At 39.4% G+C, this 21,441-nt stretch overlaps 2 protein-coding genes across 4 annotated transcripts in view; one reads left to right on the top strand and one right to left on the bottom strand.

Annotated features, from left to right (window-relative positions):
- LEPR (leptin receptor) overlaps window positions 1–21,441 on the bottom strand; it is a 58,030-nt gene that overhangs the window by 5,064 nt on the left and 31,525 nt on the right. The window contains exons 8-18 of the mRNA XM_079981990.1: window positions 18,651–18,944; window positions 18,447–18,564; window positions 8,225–8,424; window positions 5,609–5,757; window positions 4,583–4,742; window positions 4,373–4,455; window positions 3,052–3,268; window positions 2,405–2,587; window positions 1,656–1,751; window positions 1,059–1,161; window positions 555–630 (exon numbers count right to left, since the gene is read on the bottom strand). Coding sequence (XP_079838116.1) covers window positions 555–630; window positions 1,059–1,161; window positions 1,656–1,751; window positions 2,405–2,587; window positions 3,052–3,268; window positions 4,373–4,455; window positions 4,583–4,742; window positions 5,609–5,757; window positions 8,225–8,424; window positions 18,447–18,564; window positions 18,651–18,944 — 1,679 coding nt within the window. The remainder of the gene's footprint in view (window positions 1–554; window positions 631–1,058; window positions 1,162–1,655; window positions 1,752–2,404; window positions 2,588–3,051; window positions 3,269–4,372; window positions 4,456–4,582; window positions 4,743–5,608; window positions 5,758–8,224; window positions 8,425–18,446; window positions 18,565–18,650; window positions 18,945–21,441) is intronic.
- LOC307219107 (uncharacterized protein) overlaps window positions 1–21,441 on the top strand; it is a 63,021-nt gene that overhangs the window by 34,570 nt on the left and 7,010 nt on the right. The window lies entirely within an intron of this gene.

Here is a 21,441-nt window from a genome sequence, read left to right as displayed (position 1 = left end):
TGATGGGATATTGAGTTGAACAACATCTGAAAGGGAACCAAGCTGGGGGAAGTTAGATACTGAGTGAAATGGTCTGACTCATTCTAAGAGCTTCCTATGCACCAACTGCATGCAGAATATTCTCTTCACATGGGCTACCTTATTATATTCAAAGGAGAGAGGAGAGCCATGCACATATTTCTGTGAGCATGAGAGGTTGCTTCTTGTGATGAAGTGAAAGCCTTGAAGGAGAACAGTTTTCCATACACTAGAGTCTCCAGTTCACATAAAAGATCCCTGGATTAGGGCATTTTTTTGTTGGATGTGTACCTGTGGAACCCGTGTAGAACCCAATTTCATCAATTTAATAGTAGGCATTGGCTTTCATTTCCAGAAAGCCCCGTTCATTCTAGTATTTAAGTTTGCATGAGAGTAGCAGGCACATGATTAAGTTTCATTTCTTTATTCATGGCCATTATTTACAGGGTTGTTAAAAAACTTGATGAGTAAATAAATTAGTTAAAAGCAAATAAAGCTCACAAATCACTGAAATGTATTTAAGTGGGAATCCATACCTTTTGGAAGTTAACTCCCTGTGCCCAAGAGCAGTTCTTGGGGTTTGGAACATCATCCCAGAATAATTTCTTCATTCTGAAATATGCCGATAAGATATTGATTTGGCACAGTGAAAGATATAATCACTTTTCACTCTGAATACGTATTTCACAAATAAAGATTTATTCTTTTTAGAAGCCATCTTGAAACCAATAGCACCTACAGATGCTTTAAAAATGTCAACTGAATTTAAAAATTACCTAATTTCAAAAATTACCTAATGGCATAGCCATTACAGCACACGTGCCAATGTTCTTGCTGTTTCCTTGCTCCTTTCACTCTTCTTCCCAGTAAGCAGCAGTGGCACACTTGCGGGAGCTCAAGTAACCACCACTGTTGTTGTCGTCCCCCGCCCCTGCTGTCTGCTACTGGAAATTGCCTTTCCAGGGATTAATCTATAACACCTTTCAAATTATTCATCTCAATCTAAACTTGCGAACAGATTCAATACAGGAAATGTTTACCTTTGGTGCAAGATCAAAAGACCTCCAAGCAGCAAAACGGAGCATGAAATAACTAGGGGTAGAATCACATAGAAGTTCACATCATTCTGTTTTTCAATTCCAGCTGAAAATAAGACCCAGCAGTTTAAAACAGCTATCACTACAGAGAATATTTACAATGTAATCCTACAGAATGGACCTTACTCCCAATTAAGTGACCATAAGATTGCAGACTTGGTTATTTGCATCAGCTCGTACAGTTGAACTTGATTTGTTATTCCATAAAGTTAAATGAGACTTGGATATATAGAGTTGTATCCAATGTTGTGTGAGTGACATTCTGCTCATGCAATGGGACTTTCCCTTTCTCTTCTCTTGAAACCGTGCAATTAAGCAAAAATAATGAAATGCTCATGTATGCTTTAAGTAGAGAGATTGGAATTGCTTACAGATCATTAAGATTATTCATTTAAAAATTATTGAATTTTCCTGGCATAATCAAGACTCGAGATGTGCCATGCCATTCCCAACGTATTATCTGATTTTTTTTCTCATTAAAAGTTAGAGCAAGAAATCTTGGTCTGAAGGAAAAGTCTACTAAAAATGCCAGTTGCTCACCTTTGGAGAATCCATATGTCACTGTGGGCTTTGTTACTCCTTCAGGAATTATTGGGAACAAACTAAATTTGTATTTCTCAATAAGAATGAAATTATCTGGAACAAAGACAACATAGCACATTTTTAATTTGGGCATACTAAAACTTCTTAACAATTCCTAATCTATAAAAATCCGTAAAACAGTGTGGGCCTTGCAACGCTGAAAGATGAGCATCTCTCTTGATTTCTATCATTAGGGTTAATGTGTTCCTTCATATGTTCCTCCCATCCAGCAAGTCCATTGTTTAGGCATAGTGGGAGCAGTTACCCAACAACATCTGCAGGGCCATGGGTTCTCCATCCCTGCTTTACAGCCTTTAGAAATTAGGAAAGACTAAAAAGTCACTACACATAACAATCCTCTGTAACTGTTCATCTCACACAGAGACCATTCAGTTACTGTATCAGTCTTGTCTTAAGAAGGATAATCCACAATAAATTTCAAAGATGAGCTAGGAAACACCATTTCTAACAGAGCAAATTGCACTATAAGAAACCAAGTATACCATTTATCACAGGGAAAGGAAAGGAAACCTGTACGCCAATGTTAAATAAAAGGCTATTGTGGAGACCTTTTGGAATTTATGTTAAATGTACAATAGTTGCTAGCCTCTACAGTTTTGCAGTAAATCTTTATCTATAATCAAATACTGGTGGGAAGATATTGAAACACAAGAGAAGCTGTAATAGATTTTTAAGTACAAACTCACCCAAAATGTGGTACTTCCTAACATTTGAGGGAATCATAATCCATTTAATCTGCTCTTCTTCGTTTAAGTTTGTCCATTCAATTACAAAAGATGTAATTATATAAGCCACAGGCGAAAGTGTCCAGGACACAATGACACAACTGCTGTTCACTGGGTAGGCACTGAGAGACTTCACAATGTTTACTGACAAAACAGGAAAACAGCATGTTGGTCATCAGGTACATTATCCCTTACAAATTAGGAGAGAACTCATCAGATGCTACAGAGAAGAGTGAAGTATATTTCAACTGCTGCTTTTAGCCTGCAGGTTAAAAATTTGGAAAAGCTCACAAGAAAATAAACCGGAGCACCATGAAGATCCTTCTTTTTTAGGCATGTGGAGGCACATGATGAAAGTTGCATTCCCCACCCCCAACCCAAATTCCTGCCCAGATGGCAAGAACCATGTGGCCTAGCTTTCCCTGCCTCCTAATTTTCTGCTGGCAGCAGAAACTCATATGATTAAATAGGTAGAAGAGCAACATGGCCTTACCACTCAAATAACTACTTATCTAAACATGAACACATTACAAAATGAGAATGGTTTATTATAAACTAGATTACTGAGTTAACAATGCTTGAAGCTATCAAAAAAATGTTTTTCTTACCTGTGCTGATTTGTTGTGATAGAGTTAAAATGAAATTGACTGAGGAAGTTCCAATTGAGTTGACAGCTAGAACCTTAATGGCATGTACATCCTCCGTCCATGAAAATGTGTAGGCAGTATCATTTTCTACATAGTCAGACCAAGTAATGTTTTCTGAAGTATTATGCTCAACCACATAGTCTAGCACACTGCATAAGGAAAGATTCTTCATCAGTGGCTGTAAGAAAAATTCAGATACATTAGGCAGTTCAATTGTGGATTGAGGCTGGTTTGGGCAGAGGTGTATGTTTTTTTAAGGAGCAATTGAGGGTTGGTATCTCATTTTTATGTTAGCAAGACTAAAAGCTACAGTTTATAATAATTACCATGCATCTGTCCATAACTGCCTATAACAGTCCACCTTCGATTACTTCTATATACCAATAAATATAAATTAAAATATTTAACACAGTTTGCCGGGCAAGCAATGTTGGGTTTAAAATAATCAAACTTAGGTTTTATAGTATGAAGTGTAGTGTAGCACAAAGAGAAGTATTTGGGTTTTTAATTGGTGAAATAAATTTTACATAAGAAACCTGATTTTAAACAGCCTTTTCCTTTGTGAATTAATGCTTGTCATTCAGAATCAGACACCTACCAAATCATCCTCCTTTCTTCCTATTTGATAAGTGATGTTAACAAATATGAGTGACCTGTGAATTGTTAAGGGAATGTCTGACATCCTGGCAGGCTGCACAGTAAGGGTGCTTGAAATGCTATTAACTTAATTCAATTTCCCCTTTTGAATAATAATCTATGAATAGTTCTTACTTGCCAGGCCCCTGCTAGCTTTGGCCAACAGGAATTGGACCATGTCCAAAAACAGATTCTCTCATTCTTCATAAGAAAATCTTTCTGTTTATTAAAAAGGTGGCACTTGGAGATTCAAGAGGCTCTTTTCTTTGTTAGAGATCTTTTTCCTGTGCCTAATGGGAAACTTTCTGTCAGCCTAGAGTGGCGGGTCATCATCATGGGATGATCTTCATGGTAAGCTCTGATGTACAAGCCTAATTAGACAGACAACAATCCTAATTTGGCTTGCAAGGCCATTTTCTCCAAGCCATTACCACCTGCCCCACACCAAACATCATATTCTGATCTGTCACAGAGCTCTATTGTAAACCTATGTTTCACTGGTTTTGCTAACAGAAATTACCTGTGTCTTAGGTCTGGTATCCTTCAAAGCCAGCCAACACCCACAATATATATCATGAACATCGCACACAAAAACAAACCTGAAATAGATTTCAAATATCTCATTTACCCTCCTCCATTGATTTACCTTCCAAAAAAGAGTAACATTTTTCTGGTTCCTTATTGAATCTTCATTAATGGTTCTCCAGAATTCAGGTCCTCTCAAGGGAGCTGGGGGGGGGGGGGAATACAGTATGAAACAAACAACAGCCTATCTGGTTATAAATCTCGTAAAAAAAAAAAAAAAAAAATACCAACCCCAACAAACTGAAAGCATACAGGTAAGACACTGACTGACCTTTGATATCCTTAACAACTGTATAGGCGGGTCTGCTCCAATCACTCCAGTAGCCCACTCCATCAATCACACTGCAGCGCACCTGAATGACGTATACTGCGCAGGGATCCTGCACCTTTGTGCTGGCAGAGTTAACTAATGGATCAGAAACCTCCTGCACCTGCAACAAAAAGGGATGTTTAAACTAGTAACAAACAAAATCATTTCTGAGTGACAGGCCGAGATCTTAAATCTTCAATAGGCTAACTGCTACTTAATCTTCATCCAATTTGTAGGGGCCAAAGCACTCCCCAGTGCATTTTTCATTGTGCAAGTCACACATAAGCTGACCTGAAGAACAGTTCTCCCTGGACACTGTCACAAATTGTCACCTGTAAAATATGCCCAAATTTCAGCCAGTTACCACTTTCCATTTTCCTTCTGAAAACAAACAAACAAACAAAAACTGCACCAGAAATGCAATGAATTTTGTCTTTGTGTGTGTTTACTAAGCCAGCCAATGTTAACAGATTGGTGTAGTAAAACATCCCATCATTTTTTCATAGACAAATAGGCAGAAGGAGGTCAAGAAAGGTCATGAAGTTTATGGGGTGTCAGCAGATTGGCACAAACCATATTGGTCTAACCAAGGGCAATTTTCTACCAGGAGTTAGAAAAACACCCCACAAAACTATTAGCATTGGTTCTCAGTTGTAATAAAGTTGTGGGTTTTTCTTAAAGAAAGATTACAATATTTTCATTACATTTTAATTTAAAATATAGTTTTTGTTTGTAATTGTTCATAATTGAAAATAACCCATCATATAGTGGAAATCTCATTGGCGTGGAAAATAAACCCCAGTTTCCCCCTCCCTCACACACAATGGATGAAAGTTGATCTACTGAAGATAAGCATGTCATAAATGTTTATTTTGCTAGACAAACCAAATGCCGGAATCCACACATTTTTACAAACTAGCAGCAAAACGCCATTGCATCCTTGCATCTCATGATGCACAGGCTAATTTAGATTAAGTGTGGCCATACCTCCCAGGCAATTTCTGTTCCGTTGACAGCATACCGAATCTGAAACTGGAGATCATTCTTTGGAAGTTCTGGGTTTTTCCAGCTCACATTCAGCAGTCCTGCTTCCCCTGTAATTTCTGCTTTGACACTGGAGGGAGAAAACGGCTTCACTAGAAAGTTAAACAAAATAAATTTGACTGGTTTATGAGGTCTCTAATAGAATCTATAAAGCTGTGTGTCAGTTCTTTCTTACCAAACGGGCATTAGAGCAATGTATTTTTTTTATATATATATTCATTATAGCTGTATCCTGTCTTCTTAACAATTCATTTATTACATTTTGTTAAAAATATTTATAGCTTGACCATCATCTATACACTGGTACCCAAAATGGTGCCCTACAAATGTTGTTGGACTCCAGTTCTCATCATCCTTAGGTGGCAAGGCCTGTGATCAGGGATGGTGTCAGTGTGGTCCATAAACATCTGAAGGACACCATGTTGGCTCATTCTGATGCCAGCTTGCTATACAAAAGCATGGAATAAAATGGGACAGGCCAAAATAATGCAGCAAAGCAAATAACATAGACAGAAACAGGGACAGCCAAATCAGCAGAGTACAGTGGTGCCCCGCAAGAGGAATGCCTCGCAAGACGGAAAACCCGCTAGACGAAAGGGTTTTCCGTTTTGGAGGTGCTTCGCAAAATGAATTTCCTATGGGCTTGCTTCGCAAGACGAAAATGTCTTGCGAGTTCCTGCGGGGTTTTTTCCCTCCCCCCCTTTTTCTAAGCCGCTTATCCGCTAAGCCGATAAGCCGCTAAAAGCCACTAATAGCGCTAATAGCGCTAATCCGCTAAGCCATCAATGGGCTTGCTTCGCAAGACGAAAAAACCGCTAGACGAAGAGACTCGTGGAACGGATTAATTTTGTCTTGCGAGGCACCACTGTACTTCAACAATCACAAGTTTAAGACATTAAGATGCCTGGGTAGATAGATAACTAGGAGCCAGAATCAATGCAACACTGGCACCAGTTATGCTTCTATGAGGAGAACATTCTGCAGCTGTGGTGCCATCACAAAAGAGAGGCTGTCTTCCTCACCACAACATTAATAACTTGCACCGGCAATGGAACATAGAAAAGAGCCTCCTCTGAAGATCTTAAGAGAGCCTGATGTAGGGATGGCTGATGTATGAGGAGAGGCACTCCTTCATGCAAGGACTGTTTTGTAGGTACTTCAGTAATTTTGATGTTTTTCAATACCAGTTTAAAAAAAGCAAGCACAAGGATGGCCATGGTGTGTGTGTGTGTGTGTGTGTGTGTGAGAGAGAGAGAGAGAGAGAGAGAGAGAGAAATACAACTGGACTAAACTATGGTTTCAAGGGCTAAAATATATTGTGTGGCATTCAACTAAGTTTTACACAGAACAGATCCATTGAAACTAATCGACCTAACTAAGTTAGGCCCATTAATTTCAGTGGGTCTCCTCTCAATAAAACAATCTCAATAAAACAATCTCAATCTCAATAAAACAATCCACTGAAGCAGAACTCTATGCTCTATAAAATGTAAAAACACAGGGAGAATAAAAATGTCTTCATTTGGTACCAAAAATATCTTAATATAGGGACCAGGTGAGCCTCACTTTGGAGGGCATATTCCTTAACTAGGGTGGTACCGCCCCAGTTTAAAGCCATGAACATTTCGTTGTTATTAACAGCTTTTCTTTTCAAAATGTTCATAATTCCTTATGTTCTATTCCACATGCCATCTGAAACGTTGGGTATGATACTAAGCATATCATCACCAAGAAGCTGAGAATCCATATGAACTGGGTGTAGTTTGGGGATATATGGTACTCCCTATGAATGTATATGTTCAGTTGGAGACAAGTTATAACAGGGGAAAAGTAACAAGGAAGTGATGGAAAATGGAAAAGGAGATGAGGAATATTGAAAATTTAAGCCATTGTTGGAAATACCTAGTTATTGCATGCCGTGGTAATTCATACACTTAATTTTCTTTCAGTTTTAATAAAACCAGCTATCACTGGCCATCACACAAGCTCACCATCATTGACTGGATAATTTAAATACCATAAGAAAAACAAATGCTTAGAGAAGAGACCATAGTGTGTGTGTATGGGGTGGGGGAGATAAGGAACTGGAGGGGGCAGGCACAAAGGCACTTATGCGAGAAGGAAGCATATTATAGTTCTGTAATTTACAGTTTTCAAATTAAAGTCTGAATTACTGTGGGGTAGCTGGGATTTTCCATACTGTATGCATCTTGAAAGTGTGGCTAGGGTCCAGAATCCCTCCTCTTAAAAGCTATTGGTATTATACAAAACTGAAAAGCTACTTTACAAACTACTTTTCCTTGGCAACATCATTTGAAAGAAACTCCTAATGAATTGGATAGCATGCCCAAGTCCCTTGAGAAAGGCAATATACTGCAACCTGTGGGTACAAAAGCACCAGGGGGAATGGCCATAGCTCAGTGGTAGGTAGAGTCATCTACCCTGCATGCAGAAGGTCCCAGGCAGGCCCAGATTTAAGCAACTGGAGGCCCTGGGCTAGGAGACCTTGGGAGGCCCAAACTTATCAATGATCCATTCTCAGAAAATGTTTTCACTTACCTACTTCTTTTGGAAGGATACACACTGGTGGTGATGTCACTGTCCCCAGTGAGTGCTTAATCTCGATCCACATTGTGTATCCAGAAAGGAGATAAAAAGGCTGAAAAATGCACTCGTAAGAATTATTCCTCTGTGAAGTGCATTCTTTTACCTCCGAATCGGAAGGCATACTTGGAGACTCTGTACAATACACATCGCTCCTTAAAAAGACATGAAAACATTGTTTTCAGTTTAGCTATGAGATTATATGCATCTGGAGATTAACAATGCAAAACTGTCATTTGTATATGCTGTAAAAAAAACCTAATACAGATGAGAAAGCCCTCAAGCACCATGTTTTTTACCCATCAATTTAACAAAAATTGTTTTTAAGAATTTCTCTCTGCCTACTCAGCTGAAATGGACTAAATATCTCTTTCAGAATCAGTCATTTAAAAATGGTTCCCAAAACCAAAACAATCCCTGTGAACACTGAAAAGGGAATAACAACTCATACATATAATTATTCTTTGCTGTTAAATTACCTTTTTCACCAACATATTTTTGCTTATGAAAGGTATCATGGTGCTAGATTTGCAAGCGGGACTGAATTCTCTTGCAAAACAGAAGTTGGGCTTATCCAAGGGAAATTCTTGTGATAGTTTGAATGCAAAATAGATGAAGCAAGTGAATGTTTATATCTCCCCACTGGCTACCTATAACCACTTTCCATGGCGGGGTGGGGGGGATGTTACAGCCTTCCAGGTCAGTGAATGGAACCTCAAAAAGGCAATGAGCTTATACTGACATAGCTGTGTGTTATTTTACATTGAAATGGCACCCTCATATTAACATGCTTCTTTTTTTAAAAATAATGTTTATTACTTTTAAACACTACAAAAAAAGAAAGAAAAAAGACAAAAGACAAAAAAACAATACAATACAATACAATATAAAAACATTACACAGCACTAACACCATAAACTAAACAAAACAAAACAAAAACACTTTAACACACATCATACAATTTCAATGTCATATCTTTCATTTACTTGTTTCAACGACCTCCTCACACCTCCCTTTTTGTATTCCACTTCTGTTGATTGTTTCAGCAATTCCTTTCCATCTTCCTCTGTTTTCTATCCTATAATTATCTTAACATATTCTGACCTTATTTTTCCCTAATACTCTAATAATCTATTTATACTTAATTCCTTATAACATTTCTACTAAAGCCATATAACTTCATTCCAACATTTTTCTAACATTCATTAATTTTACAATATTTCTATAAATAGTCTTTAAACTTTTTCTAGTCTTCTTCCACCGACTCTTCTCCCTGGTCTCGGATTCTGCCAGTCATTTCCGCCAGTCATATAGTCCATCAACCTGGTGATCTTCTGTCTGATACTCTTAGCTCTTTTCCAAGTCCCTTCTGCAGATCTTCTTCGTATTTATACAAAAACATTACTTTGTCTTCTACTGATCTTATTTTTATTTTCCTTCCTTTGAAGCTGAAGAGTAAACCTTGGGGAAACTCCCACCTGAAGATGATTTTATTCCTTCTCAGCAAGGTAGCCAAATCTCCGTAGTTAGACCTAAGATCCAAAAGGTATTTCGGGGTGTCTTTAAAAATTTCCACTCTTGGCTGTTGTACTTCTAGGTTCTTCTGGTAGTGCCAACAGTCTCTTATCCTGTTCTTCTCTTTTTTCCCTCCTCTTCCAAGTCTGAAGGCCCTCACAGCTTTAATCTCTTCTTGACCCAAGTCCAGGTCCCAAAAATCAAATTCCTGTGTGAGGAAATCTATCATACTTTCCTTCTCCAATTCAGGTAGGGCTCTGATCCTCAAATTCATTTGTTTTTCATTAATCTCAATCATAGCAAGCGTCGACTTATGGTCATCCAGTTGCCTCTGTAAGGCTGGGACTCTCTCTCTCTCCAATTGTGTTACATTACGTTCAGCAGCAACGGCTTTCTCCCTAGCTTCCTCCGCAGTCTGCCATGTCAAAGTAGATTCCTGTATCAATTTCTGGATGGTTTCTGTATTGATATTCACCTTTTGTCCCAAATTATTTATACTTTCTGTATTTAAATCGATTTTAGTAGTTGCAGCTTCCACTTTCGCATTTGTCACGTCTACTTTCTTGTTAAGCTGTTCCAGTGAATCACTTATCTTATTTAATGCAACCGCTAAGGCCTCTTCTATCGACATTCCTCTTGATTTTGAATATGCTGGTACAAAAGCAGTAGTAGAAGAAGCGGGGGGGGGGCTGATGTTGAGGCTCTCCTAGATTGCTGCCAAGTCCTCCCAAACCTTAATGTTTTTTCAAGAATTGACTGGTCAGTTTTTTCCTTTCCATTAACCATAACACTTAACCGATTCAAGGTCAGTCCCAAAGTCTCACAGTTTTTTATCTTGCAGCTGGAAATTCCCCCAGCCCAGCTCTTGTAACAGTTTCAAAGGCTTCCTCTAGAGGGAAACAGTTTCTATTAAAGTTAGTCAGTAATGTCCTTTTTTTAAACACAGCTCAAGCAATAAAGTTAGTTTCAATTTTCAGTTACTTTTACTCCTTTTTAAAAGCAGTAGAAACAATGTATTTCTCTTATTAGCTAGCTGTCAACGAACAATCGCTGTCAGTGAACGTTCCAAAAAACGTCAGTCCTGCTAGCAGCCCGTTTCCAGGGTCTGAGCGGCGGTATTTTAACTCTCTCCCGCAGGCTTATTCAGTTCACAACTCCCCCCCCCTTCTCCTGCCTCCAAGGGGGGGTTTAATATTCTTTACCGATGGAAATTTAGTCCTTTACAATAGGCTTTCCAAGACTTCAGCTTGCAGCCTCATTGCTTCAGTCTATTTACAAAAGGGGAAGGCGGACTTCCTGTATTGAACCTCCCCATTACGATACCAAATTAAACGTTTAGAAATCCAATTCTCCCGCTTCAGCTCTACTCACGGGTAGTTACTTTAGATTCAAATTGTCCACAGGAAAAAGTCAGCGCTCTCCGGCAACAGCTATGTGGCTTCGCTTTGTGGAAGAAGCAGACAATTCGAAGCACCGCGCCGCTCACCCCACGTCGCTCCGGACGCCCGAAACCGGGTTTCCCCGCGAGTAGGGGAGGCGCAAAAGGTGCCCGCCGAATCCCACGTTCACAGGCTTCTCCCGCCTGTGATTTTTTTGCGGGTCTCCGCCTTCACCGTGGCGGCCAGACCCAGATTCCCACGGGGCAAATTCCTCCCGATCAGAGGAATTCTGCCATTACCAGAGGCGCCAACCCGGAAGTCCCTCTTATTAACATGCTTCAAGGCTTGGGCCTAGACTGAAGCCATTGCTATCCCCACCATGTTCTTTTACCTGTTCTCTGCATCACTGCCCTGTCCCACACTGCCTGAAGCCACTGGTGCATTTAGGTAATTTTAATTTCCAGATTTAATACTCTTACAGGGATCCCCTCTTCCGATGGTAATGTGCATTTATTCACTTTGAACTGCCTCATAGGGATTATGGGAACTGTAGTCCAACAACATCTGGTGGGTACCACATTGACTATCCCTTTGGTAAGTCTATTTGGGATCTCAGTACCTCTCATTTTAGAAATTAAGCACTATTGGGCTGTAGTCTAAGGAACTAACAAACAAAACATTCAACCTGAGCCGGGCAAATTTTGCAGGAACACATCAGTTTGCAACCTTGGTCATTGTACTTTAGGCGAAGCAAGGCTGCTCTCCATTTCCATTCAAACAGTCATTAAAAAAGAACAAGAATCCCCCTCCCCTAATGAGTCAGAAATTAAGGACTTAAGCTGTGGATTTAAGGCTGTGTGGAGATAAACTTTCGATCCAAAGCAATGTTTCAAGATGAAGCTGGAAAGCTAAGAGTTTTGGAGTGACGCAGTCAGGAAAAAATGCCGTTCGCCATTTTGTGAGGCATTGTGGGAGCTCTTGGGTCTGGGAGGAGAAAGAGAGAAATAGAGTTGTTTACATATCGTGAATCAACTCCTCGGTGGGACTTAAGAGCGACAAATGCCAAAATTTACGATGGATAAAGTGATGTTATCTACGAAGGAGATATATGGAAACCATCTGGACTTAGTGGAGGAACGGGAAATCCACACAGGATTATTACACTTGCTATCGGCTTAAGGAGACTAACAGAAGAGATCGTAAAGGAAAAAGAGAAATTATACGAACAAGATATGATGTGGCAACACCAAGATAAGACTGGATAGAATTATGAACTTTGTTTGGACTGATTGGGACTGATTTGGACATTAACGCAGTAATAAGAAGATGATCTGAATTCCCCTTTGGATCTTGAAGTATGGGTTCCCCCAACAAAATTTAAAAATTTGGCTTTGTAATTCGGAATTTATATGATGTGATTTAATTTGATGTGATTGGCCAGTTAATAAAAATTATTTTTAAAAAAACAAACAGTCATTAAAAAAGATTCTTAATGTACCTATTACAAGATAGATGTAAATGCACAGACCTTGTGACAGATCCATATCCGTCTCGCAAGCAGACACCTGTACAAACTTTCTCTACATTACTGTTTTACATCACAAATGTGATTTGCCCCACTTGACCAAGCCAAGAGTTTGAAGGCTTTCTGAAATTAAGATGTGCCCAGCTCCTACTCAGTTTCATGTTAGTCATTCAACAATGGGCAATGCATTGGCAATTTCACTAGAAAAAGAGCATGCCTTGCAGCTTGTTTAAGTCACTGGGAACCCTGCCACACAAAAAATAATAATAATAACTGGCTCTAATGTACATCCTGTTGGGAATATGAATGAATTATTTTAATACTGGCCTAAGAGCATGTTGGAAAGCAGGGGTGGGTAATCTGGGGCCTTCCAGATGTTGTTGGACTTCAGTTCCCATCAGCTGAGCCAACATGGTCAATGGTCAGGAATGATGGGAGCTGTAACCCATGAATACTTGGTGGATCCCAGGTTCCCCATTCTTGCTGTAAAGAATCAAAACTACCAATTCTATCTGGAATCTCTCAAGGTAGATGGATAGCTCAAAATACAGATTCTTGAGTAATTTTTATAAAACATGAATCAGCTATACTATTCTCTTTGTACACTTTTTTGCAGGCTGTGGAAACTGGGGAAGAGACAAGTTTCATAATTTCCTTCTCACTCATTGGTAGCATATTTTCATTTGTGTGTGCACTCATGAACAAAAATTATCCAGGGCTATATGTTACCCTCAATTTTTAAATAAAACTTGTATTTATTTTTATAAAGCTTTTCTAGCACACAGAATACTTCACAATCCTTTGTCTTATTCTTCTTCACAATTAATGTGAAGTAGGTAAATAATAATTTCATTTTGAAGGTGGGGAGAGAGCCTACCCAGAGATCCCACAGCCGAGCAGCTTTGAGCCAAATCTAATACTCCTTTCCCTGGCAGAAAACCTCAGAATTGACATGTTACTGCTGCTGCCGCCGCTACTAATTTCTACTCTGCCCATCTGGCTGGATTGCCCCAACCACTCTGGCTGGCTTCTAGCATATATAAAACACAGTAAAACATTAAACCTTAAAAAGCTTCCCTATACAGGGCGGCCTTCAGATGTTTCCTAAATGTTATATAATTACTCATTTACTTAACATCTGAGGGCATTCCACGAGGTGGGTGCCATTACCAAGATGGCCCTCTGCCTGGTTCCCTGTAGCTTCACTTCTTGCAGCGTGGGAACCGCCAGAAGGCTGTCAGTGCCGGATATCTGTGTCTGGGCTGAATGACATATGTATCCCTTCAATTCTAGGAGATGCTCACACCTGGGTCTGCAACCTCAGAATAAACTTGAGAGTGAGTTAGGCTGAGAGGCTTGCCCAGATTTCCCATAAGAAGGGATTTGAACGGGTTTTCTCACATATGAGCCCAATACTCTAAGCACTGCACCACACTGGTTCATTTGACAAATCCTCAGCTCATAACAAATAGTAACAGTATGCTAATTGCAGTGGATCTTTGTGAAATGTTAGCAACCTGGTGTTATAGCTTCATTAAATCAAGTCCAACAGTGTTGCCTCTCACATGCTTCCCAAGTACAGTATGTGTTTTTGGGGTGGAACACCACTGTAATTTGAGAAACACCTGGTGAATGAATGACTAGGATATACAGTGGAACCTCTACTTATGGATGTAATCAGTTCCAGAGGTCCATCCATAAGTCGATCCGGTTGGTGGTAGAAGTGCCATTGTGCACAGGCGCATTTGGTGGCAGCACACTTCTGCACATGGGCAAATCACGGCAAACCCAGTATTTACTTCCGAGTTTGCCACGGTCGCAACTTGAATCAGGTCCAAGTAGAGGCGGTCATAAGTAGAGGTTCTACTATAAAGACACATTTGGCCTGCATTTTGACAGTATGCTTAGAAGTAGGAATGTAAACTGTTAGATAATGTGGCCCATAACCTGTTAGATAAACACTGCCAGGTTTGTATTTTGATAGGCAGGTTTACCTGGCGGCTTCCCAGCTCACTATGCCATAGATTGTCACTTTTAAATGCCCTGCTTTGTCTCCAAATGTACCACAGTTAAAAACATATTGACTCATAAGCAGGCATCCAAAGCACTGCAAATGGCTTTCTGCATCTTGTAGTGGCATTACTTTTCTGTTCTCAAAAGGTCAGAGGCTATTCCACAGCAGCACACCAAGAGGCATGAGAGAATGGAGTTGTGGGGTGGGGTGAGGAATCTTCCCCACCACCCCCAGTGCAAGGTGAAGTGCTTTGCACATGCACATAGACATCTCTGGATATGACTGTCCCCCAACAAGCTTCATATTGGTCTTTGATATTATAAAAGCACAGTTCCTTAGCATACACCCAGTGAAGCTGAGTAGCTGTCTAGACCTCCCACTTCGTCTTACACTCACATGGCTCTGCTTTGCCTCTCAGTACAGTCATAGCTTATTCCAAAACAAAACACTTTGTGAGCTCCTGCTTACTCCACTTTGGCAGCAAGTATATGTGCTCCCTTAGAATGACCCAGCTCATGCTTTGATTAACATTAGTCTATTTCATACTGTTTGCCTCTGGTTAGAAATATATCCATTGTGCCCTGCAAGTGTTTTCAACCCACCTAGCAGGTTCACCCACTTCTTATCAGATAAGAATTAGCAATCCAAATGACTGTGGCCACAATTCTAACTAAGACTTCATAGCAAACCTATGTTCAGTGGCAAGCAGCAGACATAACCAAGTACTGAGTTAGTGTAAAAGGGGAGTTGGCACTCAGTGATATAAAATGTCCAACTGGGAACATAATAGGTAAGTTCATATGGGTCTCTGGAATCCTTCTGTAAACATCTGCTTTCAATGTCACATTTAAAAAATAGATAAAAAGAAACTATGGTTTAATGTGCATATTACTGAAAAGTTATCTGGCCCTTTTGCTGCCATGAAACAATGCAGGCTTTGGCTTGCTGGGTCCTTTGAACCTGAACTTGTGGTTGGTTGGTTGGTTGGTTGGTTAGTCATAACCAAACATAGCAAGGCGAAGGTCTACCAGGCTTGTGTTTTGAGCATGCTGCTTTATGGAAGTGGGTCGTGGGCAACTTACACCCACCAGAAGCAATGCCTTCCATATCTCTGTGTCAGGAAGATTTTAGGCATCACATGGCAGGGTGGAGTCTTAAACAAATGTGTGCTCTCCTAAGACCTCATTTCCAACATGTTCTCAGCGACATCTACTGTGGCTTGGTCATGTCCACAGAATGGAAGATGGCAGTATCCCCAAGGGAGAGCAGCTGGCTTCCACATTAGGGCTGTTAGCAGACCAACTCTGCATTACAAAGATGCCTGCAAACAGGACATGAAGGCTGGCAACATTAACCTCGCCATACGGGAATCCCTTGCAGACTATTGCGGTGTCTGGAGACAGACAGTTTTGTATATTCACAACAGTGACCTGAGGACGAATGACTGTTGGAAGAAACACAGAGAGAAGAAACGCCATGTTGAACTTGTAGCAGCAAAACTAGATATCTTCATCTACTACACCTGCAATACAACATGTCTCTTCTGTATTGATCTTCACAGCCACAAACACGGAAATTCTCCAACGATTCTACTTTACCCCTGAAGGTGTACTTTTCCATTATCTTCCGAGATAGATGAACGTCAACAACTACATAAACAAAATTTGTTCTTGGGTGAAACAAACCATGAGCCCAGGTTCAGTTCTCATTATAAGCTACACTCTGGCTTGTTTCCTGGAGCAGGAGCAGGGAGGAGTGGAGTGAGACTGTCTGACCAAGTGTACTATCCTGGTAAAAACAAACTATAGTTTAATGTGATGTGTGAGCTGGGCCACTGGTTCTTAACCTTTAACCCACTACCAACCAAGTATGCACAGGCATAAGTAGCACTGTGGTTAGTAAAAGGAGAAATATGCATGGTGGTTATTGTATTCAACCTGGAGGAATGGAACTAGGGAGTTGCTTTGACAGAAGCACTATATATGGGTGAGTCTTAAATTGGCTGATTGGCTGCTGTTGTTTTTAAGTACTGAAAGTATATTCTATATTATTAGAATGACCAGACATACCTGTGGCACATAAACCTTTCAAGCAGGCAGCCAGAAAGGAAATTGCTTATTTAATTGGCCCCTCAGTGGCATATTTAGCTGTATTTTCCCTCTTAATGTCAGACAAACAAATGCAGATTAAATCAGTACAATTCTCTCTGAAGATTTAGCACAGGATTTTTTTATTTTTTTAATGAAAAGTATATTTCAACTACCAGCATCAAGGGAAGAATAAACATCGACTCATGACTGACCTCCCGTTGGAAAAGCATTGCAGAATTTCACCTGCAAAATTTCAATCAGTGTAAAGATAAAGGGATTTGCTTTGTTTGCTACACATTGTCTCTATCTGAACTATGTGCAGTGTTGCAAAATTATGGTAATTTAGAAACTATGGGCCAGTTCAGACATAATTCTGGCATGGCTTCACATTACCTAAACATGCATGGATGAGTCTTAGGCACATAGGAACATATGAAGCTGCTTTATACTAAATTGTACCATTGGTGCAACTAGTTCAGTATTGCCTACACCAGCCTAAGTGCTACCAGGGAGATATGTTCTACTCCCCTTCTATCCTGCCTTGGCTGTGAGATCAGTCTTAAACTAACCACAGCTCCATGTTATGTCCGGACTTGGATGACTGTCATTAGTTGATACAGTGGTTAGTGAAGAAGCCAGAATCATACACCATGGCTTGATTCTAGCTTGTTTGAACTAAGCATAGTTTAAAGTTGTTCTCATTGGTGAAACTGATGCATGAGATAAAAACAGTGGCCCAGATTTGACAGAACACTAAAACTATGACTTAGAGACAACTACTTACACATCTCCTGTAGAGAATTCCAGAGGTGACATACTACTTAGAGAAGGCCCAAGAACTTGTTACTTGTAACTGTGCCTCCTGAAAAAAGGAGATAAAAACCATGCCCCCTCAAGGCACAATAGGGAGTATATGGGTGGCAGTGTTCCTTCAACGCTGGTCATTTTGGATTTTTAAACTGAACACCATCTGTTTTGAACTGATCCCCTAAACAAAATCAGTAACCACTTTAGCTTCTAAAGAATAGATATTATTCAAGACATTCTGTCAGACATTTTCAGGAGTCTAGCTGATGCAATCTTGACAATGAAAATTGTCAGTTACTCACTCTTCAGAAGACAATGGCTTAAGTCCTACTATAAGCAGTGGAAGGAGTGAGTAGCAACTAATTTACGTCTCATTTTAATAGGACTTAGCAATAATTTTAGCTGGATTAAATCCTTTTACTGACCCCTGAACACAGAGTCAGCAATGTCCTATCAGAGAGCTGATCACTTGATGCAAGTGATAATGGAGCATGGGAATGCCTGGATTTAGTCCCCTCCTCTATTTTGAAATATGGCAGCCCTATTAGTGAATCTCAAACCTGGGACCTCAGTATATGAGGTAAACATTTAGCCTGAACATTGCCATTAAGATCAAACCAGACTGGAAACAGGGGAAAGACTTATAAAAAAATAATTCCCAAACTAATCTTCCTGATTATAAGACTTTCCATCTCAGGCTTTCCTCTTTGACCTAGGAAAAGTGGGCCTCAGACCTGATGCTTGACTGTCCTAGGCTCAACTACATTTATTTGCTTCATGCTTTTATCCACCACCATTTCCAATGTGGCACCTTTTCACAAAACATCAGATTAAAATGAACATGTACCTGTAGTATCTCAACAGCAAAGTGCTCTCCGAAAGCAGTGGGTCTGTGTTGGTGGACCATCTGCAAGTCATTTTTTGCAAGTTGCCGTATGTTTCACATGTGATGCTGATATTAACATCTATTTAAAAGACAAACTTAATCAACAGAAAATCTAAGAAAAAATGGATTTACCAACATTAATTTAAAAATAAGCAGGAATCTTACCTATTATATATAATTCAGCATAACGGTGATTACATTCCTTGTTTTCATTACAACAGTATAAGGCATTAAAGAGGAAATTCCCTCCAGGCTTCATAGCATTTAAGTTGACAAGTGTTACTTTGCCAATGTAGTCATTCACAAGTGTGTACTGATGCCTAGGGATTTCTTTTGCTAAATTTAACCACCAGACTATCTTCTCCGATGAGATTACTTTATCTTTGGTTTTGTAAATACAATAAAAGGAAACATTTGTTCCAACACTTGCCAGGATTTTTGAAGGGAAATACATGACTTCTGTTACAAGAAACAAAGTGGAAAAAAGACAATAGAGACAAACATTATAAATTGGAAGCAAACAATCACATACCAAATGTATGCAGTGCAGTAAACTTTCAGAATATATATAATGATAATTTACAATAGAAAAAAATGAATATCCCTTTTCTTATTAATTGTAGTGTTTAAAGATTACTTATCCAACCTGTCACATGTGTTTTAGTCTGTTTTTAGCTTATTGTTGATTTTCATTTGTTTTTGAAATGACATTTGTTGTTGTCAAATCATCTTTAACTGTCTTTTATTGATAATTTCAGTGTTTTATTTTGCAGACCACTTCGAGGTTTTATTACAATCAAATTGTATATAAATTTTGTTAATAAAATGAATATATATATATATATAGTGCTTTTTTCTGGGGGGATGCAGGGGGATGTATACCCTAAACATTTTGTGACTCTTTGTACTTTTGTTCATTTACTGTATTTACTTTTCCCAATTTGAACTATAAAATGGTGGTTTTCTTGAGTCAAAATGAGAGTACGCCTCAACATTTTTTATAGAATAAAACACTGTGTGTGTGTGTGTAAAATGTTTAGCTACAGGTGGAAGGTTCAGTCAATTTAAGTATTCAGTGAAAGCATACATAAGATACAGAGAACAGCAAACAAGAAATGGCATGTACATGTACTGGAAAAGGAGTCATAAATTGAAAAAAGGGCTCAGAGTTTTTCTGTATTGTATACCACTCTATAAAGGAGAAACCATTTTGTCCGTTTAAGAGGACCAGTGTGGTGTAGCGGCAAGGGTGTCAGACTAGGACCTAAGAAACCTGGGTTCAAATTCCTACTCTGCCATGAAGCTCACTGGGTGACCATAGGCTATTCACTCACTCTCAACCTAATGTACCTCACAGAGTTGTTATAAAATGGGGAGGCAGGGAACTATGTACACCACTTTGAGATCCCTGGGGAAAGGTTGGGGTGTACATGAAATAGAGATAGATGATAGATAGATAGATAGATAGATGATAGATAGATAGATAGATAGATAGATAGATAGATAGATGATAGAAAGATAGAGTGCATTTTTTCCTTAAAAATGTTTAGTGGTACTTTTACTTTCCTACTCATAATGAAATACTGCCCCTCAATGAGGCCAAACTTAGATTCACAAAATGTTTAGGGGATGCGTACCCCTGCGTCCCCCCCAGAAAAATGCACTGGATAGATAGGTAGATAGATAGATGATGATGATGATGATGATGATGATGATGATAGGTAGATAGATATAAATAGATGATAGATGGATAGATAAGGTTTTAGCAACTCAGTGCCGCTTTGGTGCCCACAGCTATGCACATAATATTCTTCAAGAGGACTCCAAAACAAACACACAAACACAGTGCAGATACAGGACATCATAATACAAGTGATCACTATAAGTGATCATAGTATGGAAACACTTATGTCAAATGTCCATATGTTCCAAGCTCAGATTCTAGTACTCCCAGGTTAGGGTGCATGTCATACCAAAAAACAGTTAAATAATTGTAATGAGGCACAGGTGTCCCTAGTGTCCTAATCAGGGTTTATTTTTTGGAACTTAGTCCTGGCACTTCTCAGGTGGGTGCCACTGCCATTCTAAGTGAATGATGGAGGTGTTCATGGTGAGTTCTGGCACCTCTTCTTGTGGTAAAATAGCACTGGTCCTAATCCTTTGGTGGGTGATAAAACAGAGCCAGAGGAACCCAATTTGATCACTAATTGGCAAAATACTACAATGAAGTGTTTCACTATAAAGGGTTAGCTTGCTGACTCCTGCATAGTAACTCTTTAATGAAAGAATAAACTTCCAGTGCAGTGCAGTTCAGAGGGAGTTCCCACAAACCAGGCTCTGCAATATGCAGCATTACCAATTTACACTAAGTACAGCCTTCAGTGTTAAATATAGGTCTGAACATAATTCTAATTAAATACATAAATATATAATTGTTTAGTTCCAGCATTTTGTACTTCTGGTGTTAATGCACTGAGGTGAATACAAAACAGCTTCTTTGCTGCCACAACTTCATTAATGGGTTAATTCTTTTTCTATTGGTTTAACACTAGAATTAGCCATTGAGAGAATAGCCCTATCTGAGTTCCCTGCAGGGAAGATATTACCCTTCCTAAGGTTCTCGTCATGCTCATCACAACATGGTATGTGACCAGTAAAGCACATGTTTGCTGAATATTAATATTTCATCTTATGCATTAGAGACTTATAATCCTTTACTACATTGTTTCCCATGCATTCTGTGTGCATTGCCAGAAACTGTTTCTTACAGTATACTGGCAAATGGGATGGAGTCCGGAAAGCCAATTGCTAGAGGCAGACAAAGGAGTGGGTCCAGGACTATTTTTCCTTGACTGCACGTCCAAACTGAACATACCCCTGAGACCTTGTAAAGAAACTGAAAAATGCTTTCCTATTCACAAGCACAGGAATTGTGTTTTCTCCTTCCTCACACCTG

This window comes from Podarcis cretensis, assembly GCF_951804945.1.
Source record: "Podarcis cretensis genome assembly, chromosome: 6".
NCBI lineage: Eukaryota > Metazoa > Chordata > Lepidosauria > Squamata > Lacertidae > Podarcis > Podarcis cretensis.
Note: the sequence above shows the minus strand (reverse complement) of the source record. Positions and strands in the feature narration are given on the sequence as shown.